This window comes from Crocodylus porosus, unplaced genomic scaffold (genome assembly GCF_001723895.1).
Source record: "Crocodylus porosus isolate Cpor-Errol unplaced genomic scaffold, CroPor_comp1, whole genome shotgun sequence".
Taxonomy (NCBI): domain Eukaryota; kingdom Metazoa; phylum Chordata; order Crocodylia; family Crocodylidae; genus Crocodylus; species Crocodylus porosus.
Window position 1 is genome coordinate 5,198,849 of NW_017728920.1, and position 8,989 is coordinate 5,207,837.

General features: G+C 41.8%; 1 protein-coding gene across 1 annotated transcript in view; it reads left to right on the top strand.

Moving 5' to 3' along the window:
- TET1 (tet methylcytosine dioxygenase 1) overlaps positions 1 to 8,989 on the top strand; it is a 140,054-nt gene that overhangs the window by 104,054 nt on the left and 27,011 nt on the right. The window contains exon 10 of the mRNA XM_019538504.1: positions 7,039 to 7,378. Coding sequence (XP_019394049.1) covers positions 7,039 to 7,378 — 340 coding nt within the window. The remainder of the gene's footprint in view (positions 1 to 7,038; positions 7,379 to 8,989) is intronic.

Below are 8,989 nucleotides of genomic sequence, written 5' to 3' on the forward strand. Positions count from 1 at the left end.
GTCACCAGGTCCCCCCTCAGCCTTCTCTTGTGAAGGCTGAACAGGTTCAGGTCCCACAGTTTCTCATTGTAGGGTCTGCCTTGTTGTCCCTGGATCGTGCGGGTGGCCCTCCTCTGGACCGTCTTCATGTTGTCCACATCCCTCCTGAAATGGGGGCACAGAACTGGACACAGTACTCCAGCTATGGCCTGACCAATAGTGCGAAGAGGGGGAGGATCACCTCCTTGGCCCTGCTAGAGATGCAAGTTCATTAGATATCTTTTGATTCTGACTGCTCAAATCAAATACAGATACTTTTAGTCAGTGTCTTCTGAAGATGAGTAAAAGTGACTGTTCATTGTTACCATTCTGAGCAAGAGTCATCATAAGCTAAAAATGTTCCATGTTTTATAATGATGGAACAAGGTGGGGAAAATGCAGCATGGGGCCCACCAGGCCATTCTATCTGGCCCGTGGGGCCCCTAAAAATTTTAGAAAATTAATATTTATCTTAATATTTATCTGCCCCGGCTGCCTGTCATGTGGCCCTCAATGGCTTGCCAAAACTCAGTAAGTGGCCCTCTGTCTGAAATAATTGCCTGCCCCTGAGATAGAAGAATAGATAAGCCCAGTGTCACTGCAAAAGAGGGATTTTAATTGCTCTTTTAATATTTTTTTTATAGCAGGGGAACTTCCAAAATGCTTCACAATGTTTTCTAACTTTGTTTCTGTAGCCTACTGTATACTTATGCAGGCTGTAGTAGTTCAGTAGAACTGCATGGTGTATGTCTCAGAAGATAGTAAAGAATAAGTAAGCTCCATCATTAATTTTCAGAATTGATAAATCAGTGTTACAGGATTGGAAGGATTATGATGTGATGCAGTAAATTTGAGCCTCCAAGGGCTTTTTTTCTGTTTCTAGGTTATATGGAGAAGAATTGCATAGGGACTTTGATTCCACCTTTCAAGTTCAGAAATGCAGTTTGACCACATTTACTTCTTTAGTTTAAAACATCTGTTCATTCTTATGACAAAGCAAAAAAAATGCTACATCAGATTCTACACAAGGAGTTCAAGTGGCCAGATAGGCAGAACAAAGAACTACAAGATTATCTGTTCATAACTCTTTGGTTACAGATAACTTCTACAAATTATTCTACCACTTTACTCAGTTTATGAGTGCATATCAATTTAGAGAAAGAGCATAATAAACAAGCACCTGTTACTAAGAACCTACTGAAACCAAAATAACTCATGATTTTTTATCACCAAACTTACTGGAAATGCAAAGAAAACATATGGCCAGCATTTTCTCATTTGACTGTTAAGCCTCCAGGATGATCCAACTATTGTGTCTTCTGGAAAAAATATTCAGTATAACCAGAGATGTAGTTTCACCACATAAATCTGTCTTAAAAATCAAAGTGCAGTATACTTTTTCAGTTCTCCTTATGATTGTTTTGCAATACAGTATGTATTGTAATTAATGGAAAAGTTTTGAATAGTCTCCACAGTACATTGCAAAGACTTTTAACTGAACACTTTGTGAAGAGTCCATTGTCAACGACTGGCTTCAGAGCTTTGTTTTGCATGAAGTGGGCTACTCCATTTTGTTTAAAATTGTTAATCTACAGACTCCAAGATGATAATTGGCTTCATGCTAATTAACTTTTAAATCCATGGAGTAGTTTAGTCTGCTTGCTGTTTTCTGCTTCATTTAGATGCATTGCATATCATTGGTACTTCGCATTGCATTTAAGTATTGTATTGCATGTAAATAGTTACATTGTATATAATTGGTACTTAAAGTGAAATAGCAAGCATGTTGAATGTTCTTTCATTTCATGCATTATATTTTGGATACAGGCATATCAATTTTTTTAAATATTATATAAGTAAATTAATTGTTCTATTTTATATATTCTTAATATTTTGTGTGGTGGAGTGTCACAGGGCACTAAGGTGCCTGCTCCTTTAAGGGCAGAAACTGCCTAGAGAGAAGTCCCTAGCAGTTGGGCAGGAGCCCCACAGATGCAGGTTACTGTGGTAGCAGGCCTAAGGAGAGAATTAGCCTGCAGCTGCAGCCAGTCAGCTGACCAAAAGAGGCAGGGCCCTGGGCATATATAAACCCCAGGGCTGGGACTAGAGAGGCAGTTCCCTGTCAGCAGCCAAAGGGGAAGGAGCCTCCAGGGAAGAATTGCCCAGAGACACTGCAGCTGTCAAATGTGCTGCATGTAGGGGTAATGGGGCTGCAAGAAGTGACCAGGTACCCATGCCTACAAGGTACTTAGTGCCAGGGAAGGAGTTTGACTCTTTTAAAAGGACAGAGCACACTGCGAACTTTTTGGTGTTATGTTATAGCCCAGGGGCTCATATTTTTGTTTGCTGTTTTATAATACCAGTGGATCAGGCTGAGGCTATTGGGGAAGGAGGAGCCTCATTGGGGGCCCACTGTGGTGTGTGGACCCCAGTGCCAAGGGAGTGCAATGGTGAAAAGGGGTGAGCAGACCCCAGCACGAGGGGGCGCTGTGACAAAGGGGGGTGAGCAGACCCCAGTGCCATGGGGCACAGAGATGAAGGGGGTGAGCAGACCCCAGTGCCAGGGGGCATGAAGACTGGGCTGCAGAGAGCCCAGCGTGGGCACGAAGACCGGGCTACAGACCGGCCCAGCACCAGGGGATGCAGAGAGAGACAAGGGGTGAATACCATCTGTGAGGCTTGTGGTGCAGTAAAGGTGGCTGTTTTGGAGCCACACATCTAGCCCATAAGGCTGAAGGCGCCCTGTGAGGCAACCATTTTTGTGCAAGCCCCAAAACGGATCCAAGACCTCACAGGGTTCAGAAGGGTCCATCAGGACCATGCCTAGTGTAAACTCGAGGGCAGCCTCCCTATTCATAATAATTACCAACAAGATGTGGCAGGAGAGAAAGAGGGTGCCCATTGGGCAGGATTGGCACAGTCAAGGCGCCCTAGGGTTATCACAGCCATCCCTGGAGACCCGTCCCATGGCATGGAGTAATTGCATCCTTTCATTCAGTTTTGCCATTTGCCTCTCTCCTGATGTACATGACTCCTTCAGTGCAATTTCTTGAACAGAATGCAGCAGATGTACTGAATTTTGTGTTGGTTTTGTGATACAGGCAAACATTGACTTGAGACTGGCATAAGTGGTTTCTGTGCCTTTGTTTGTCTTAAGTTTTTTCCACTGGGGCAACCATTGCAAAATGTTTGGCTAAACTAAATATTTCTTTGTCAATATTTATACTGTAGTAAGCCAGCTGAAAATGTGAGGGGAAAAAAAAGCAAAGTAATAAGATTTCCAGAGAATTCCAACACCAAAAAAAAATGAGAACAAATAGTAAAAACATACAAGGCCAGATTTTTCAAATACTTGTCTGGCACAATGTGCAAAAATGCATGTACGTTAAATAGCATCAGTTAAAATGGCCTGATTTAATATAGACTTGCTTTTACAGATGTAAAATTCAAATTTTGAACCTCATGGAATAAAACTAGACAAAGACTTGGTCTGTGTTTCTGGTTTTAAGAATGCTTCTGTTGCTAAGAAACAAGAATGTCGGTGCTTTTAACTGCTCTTTTAAGGTGAATTTTCTGTATCAGTAATGAATGAACCTCCAAATGTTCAGAAGTTTGGAAACACCATGAAGGTTCAGCAGTGGTTTTGAACTTTTCAACAAATAAATGCTCAAAGTTTACATGTCTTATCCAGATCTACAGTGGGATCCTTATCAGGAAGGAAGGGTTGTATCCCACTGCAGCATAATTTAATCACAAAAACTAAGTTAGCGGCCTGAGCAGAGACTGAAGATTTGCTGGGCTTCACAACTTAATTGCAGTGGAGAGTCAAGTTTAGGGAAGTTAATTTAACTGATTTTTTTTTTAAGAGTTTGTGTTGAATTAAAGTTTGGAGCCATTTCTTCTTTCCTTGTATAGAGCTAGATGAAAAAATTTTGTTTATTTGTTTGGTGGCTGAAACAAACCCCCTTCTAGCTCCTTCTCCTTCCAAGTAATTTTTTCAAGTGAAATGAAATATTTTATTCAATACAAAATGGTTCTTTGTTTTTAAGTGTTCTAAGGCTTTGTAATCCTTTTAAAATAAATAATATAGCAAAGTTAGATAGATCACACTGTCATTTTGACACACAAATTTAAACGTTTATATTTTTTCCAGTTTTTCTCAGTCAAAAGTATTTCCTGAATTTCGTATGAAATTGCAAATGTAGTGGCCTTCATCTATATGAATATCAGATGAGTGCATAATTTGCTTAACTGTATAACACATTGTCATTCCCATTTTTTTAAATTACTGCTTATATTTTAACAATATTTAGTTATCTGCATATTGGTTAAGTGCATAAACTGGCATAAGTGCACAGCATATTTCAGCTGTTTATTTTAGAACAGTATTAAATATCGTTTAACTCAGGGGTGGGCAATTTTTTCAGTTGGAGGGCCACTTAATGAGTTTTGGTGAGCTGTCGAGGGCCACAAGGGTAGCCCTCCCCCTTGAGAGGTGCTCCATCCCCTGGTTACCATCTTGGGGCTGGAAGTCCTGCCCCTAAGCCCTGACCTTTGCCACTGGAAGGCCCTCCCCTTTCCACTGGAAATATTCCTTTTGCCATCTTGGAACTAGAGAAAAAACAAATCATATACTAAAAGTCAAATGTCTACTATAACATTTTAATTTTATTTCAAAAGAATATTTTTGTCCTGATTTATGTGTGTTTAAATAGTGTATATAGAGGTGATTGCATAATAGCTCAAAAATGAAATCTTACCCTTGTGTATTGTGTTGGGGCAAGTGTGTGGGGTATGGGTGGCGGGGTGTATGGTGGGGTATGGGGTTTGTGAGGGAGTCTGGCTGTGTGCGGGGGAGTGTAGGGTATGTTGCAGTATGTATGTATATGTGGGCAGTTTGTGAGGGAGGGTGGAGCAGTGTGGAGCCCCCTACACACACTCCCCACCATGGTGCAAAGCCACCACCATGCAGGCACTACCACCTGCTGATGCATGGCTCCAGCCAGTTCCAGGAGTTGCATGTGGTGGCAAGGAATAGAACCAGGCTGCCCCACCACTATCATACAGGGCTCCCTGCAATGTACGTGCAGCTCCTGATACTCTTGTGCCACCAGGGGGGAAAGCCCTGTGCAATGGAGCCAACTGCTTTCCCTGTTCCCTGCTGCCATGTGCAGCTGTTGGAACTCCCCATGCTCTGCACTCCCACCCAGCTTCAGTTTCCACCCTCTCCTGCCTGCCATTGCTTTCCTACCTGCTTCTCAGAGTGAGTGCTGAAACAGGGACAGGAGAAGGAGCCACTGGAGGCCGGGAAAGCCAAGCAGGTCCCCTGGCAGTTTCAACAGTGGCAGTAGCAGCCCTGCGCAGAAGCTGTGCATGCTGGCTGGGTCAGAGCCCTCCCATGTGCGAGGGTGGGAGCAAGGGGCCCAGCTTGGGTGGGAGTACAATTAATTGGTGGGTGCCCATGAGCTAAATGAAATGACCTCGTGTACTGTGTTTTGCCCACTACTGGTTTTACTGCATAGTAATTATGCCAGAAACAGCAGACAAAGCAACTGTCAAAACATTTTGAAGGCTTGTAATAGCAGCCCTGAAATTGACTAACTCCAGTCAATTTCAAAGCTTCTAATAACTGCTCTGAAAGTGACTACAGAAAGCTTTGAAAATGATGGGAGCTAATCTGTTTTGCAGCTCCTAATAATGCAATAACCACAGTGTTATGTACTTAATTAGTATGGCTGCCATTAAGTTTGAATAAATGTGTACTCCAGGTAACTGCATTGCAAGTCATGTACATGTAAATAGAGTACATTGTAGTATGAGTTGAACTACAACTGAAATTCCATATAAACTATTAGTCCAAAATATTTTGCCCAGCTCTACCTCTTTAAGAACTATTTAATACATCTTCGCTCTAACTTCCCTTTCAGGTCTTCACTGGATGTGTCTACCCAAGATGCTTTACTGCACAGTAGACTAATCTACTGTACAGTTAAGCATCAGTATGTACATGTTTACAGCATTCACTGCGTAGTAAATTAGTCTACTATACAGTTAATTACTACCTTTAAATACAGGTATTAAACTAACTGTGCAGTAGATACTGCAGATGTGTAGACACTGACCAGAAGCAAATTTGCTCCATCAGCCCTAAAACTAGGGGACCACAGGGGGTGGGGAATTCCTCTGGTCCTGGTGCTACTCAGGTCCTAGCTCCTCCCAGAAGCTGGGAGTGGAGCAGTGCCTGAACAGGGTAGTTTTTTGCCCCACCCCCTCTCTTCCCAGTACTGCTCAACTCCTGGCTCCCCACAGAAGCTGGGAATCAAGCAGTGCCAGGACTTGGGAGCTCCCTGCGTTCCCATGCATCCTGGACCTGGCTGGGAGCTGCTCCAGAAGGCACAGTTCCCAGCCAGCCCCAGGCTGCTTGGGGAAATCCAGCCCAGGGAAGGCTCACTGGGCATGGGGCTTGTCCTTATGTGCACAAGCAAGGACAGCTCTGCAGTGGCAGCTGTCTCCTGGCCCTGTGCACATCAGGACCTTCCCCATGTGTACAGGGCCAGGAGACAGCTGCTGCTGCAGCCAGCAAATCTCTCCTGACTCCATGCTCATGGGGACTGACTCCATGCTCCCTGCCAGCCACTGGGCTAACACCCCAGGGGAGTCTGGAGCCCCTCCTGGTTGTTTCAGGGGGGCAGAGCAGGATAGGAGCAGCCCAGTACTGGGCTGCTCCTGTTGGGAGCAGATTTGCCCCCAGAAGGGGGCACGTGTTGACATGATCCCAGGGAAGGCTTACTGCACAGTATTTTACTGCGTAGTAAGCCTTTATAGCATTCATAGCATCTGTAGACATACCCACTGTGATAAAGCGTTTGTCAAATGCATGTTTGGAAGTCCTATCATTTTGTGATGGATCTTATAGGAATAACTGTGTCTATATCAAACCAGTTAAAAAGACAGATACTTAAACATGTAACATCTATAACTTGTGTATTTTGTTTTTTCTTTTCTTCCTTTTCTTGTCAGGTTTGTACATTGACAAAGGAAGATAACCGTAAAGTGGGGGTGATACCAAATGATGAACAGCTACATGTGTTACCTCTTTACAAAATTTCACAAACAGATGAATTTGGCACAGAGGAGGGATTGCAAGCCAAGATAAAAGCTGGAGCAATACAGGTGCTTACAGCTTTTCCCAGAGAAGTACGAATGTTGGCAGAGCCACTTAGAGCTACGAAGAAAAAGAAACCAGATACAAGGAGAACACCAGTTGAAAAACAGGTATTAGTGGAAAAGAAATATTCAACACCATTAAAGATGAAAAATGAAGCCCCTGAAAATCTCAGTAACACGTCACATTATTTAGGTAAGTGACACTTATTACTCTACCATTATCCTTTGATGCTTTGCTCTGTATCTTATTTCATTCCTACAAAAACTGTCCTTCCTTAACATTCACTTTTTCAAAATTGTTTGCATCTAGCACCTTTCCTAGACTAATGAAGAAGTCATAATTTTCACTGCAGAAGGGTGTAGTCAATCATACAGTAACTTATGCATGATGGTATTGTCAACATTATAGATAAAATCTTTTCATTGTCGCTATATCAAAGTCCATTTATTCTAATAAGTAATGACCAGGGAAGAATCTGGGCCTTTTACCTTGGGAAGATCATGTTTATGTCTGTTTATTCATATTGAGATGTCCAAACATTATTACCCACCATATGGTATGGAGGGTTTTTTTGGAATGTTATTCTTTTTGTAAAGAGTTCAGGTGACAATAATTTTCTTACTTGTATAACATGGATTTTGTAAAAAAGCAGTAAGTGATTTACCAAAGGCAGCCTATTATACTGGGTTCATGGTAAAAGTAATAATTTTACACCTAAATATCTCTGTGGAGTTGCCTTGGACCAGTGATTCTTGACCAGGGTGATGCAAAATCTTTTTAAGGATGATGTGGAGTACCATGCATTATTAATATAGTTAGGTGTACAGACATTGTCAAGATAAACCCAGAGATTTCAAATAGGAATCCATAATGTCAAAAACATTCTGACCTGTTGTAGTCTTTCTGAGTTCTTTGCAAGAGAAGAATTGCTCTGTTATTTTTCCATAGTCAAAAAAATAAGTGAAAGCTAGGAGCCGGAATTTTCCAAGGAGTGTCTAGAGGCTACAGAGTTTGAGAACTGAGCCTTAGATTTGTACTGCTTAACATGTGATCAGAATGGCTGCTTGCAAATATTAGGAAAAACAAGTGGCACTTTAAATTCCACGCTGTCCCGCATCAAGCCCAGCACATGCCCAGAAGAGGCAGTGTGTTAGTTGGACTAGGCTTGGCCAATGTCTCTCTTTATCAGAAACTTTTAGTAGGGCTTTTTTTAGCTTTTTTATCTAATAGCTGATTGACTCAGCTATTAGATAAAAGCACCAAAAAGCCCTGCTGAAGCACCCAATCTATACAGATGCTGCAGAGCCAGGTAAAAGTAATGCTTCCAGTAAAGCACTTTTATGTATTTATTTGTTTGTTTATTTTAAACATTTGCAATCAATCAGTATTACCTGGTACCTTCAGAATTAAAATCCATTTCTAGAGGGTTGCTTTCCCAAAGTTCTAATTAAAAATATCAAAGAAGGAGGAGGAGAAAGAAAAAAGATGAGAAGAAATGCCGGTATAAGAGGAGAAAGGAGGAAATAAATGGAAGGGGATGTATGAGGGAAATGTAGAGAACTGGCCTACTGAAACATTGTTTTTATTTCTTAGTAGATGCTCAGATGCTTTGTAATGGATCTACATAGAGAGACAATAGTATCATTTGCGTAAAAGAAGGTCTGTATTCTAGAATAATAACTTAAAGAAAATCATAGTCAATTTCAAACTCATTTCTATAAATTATTCATAGTACCTTCCCAGACATCACCTCAGACACTTCATTTCATAGATTTCATAGACATCAGGGCTGGAAGGGACCTC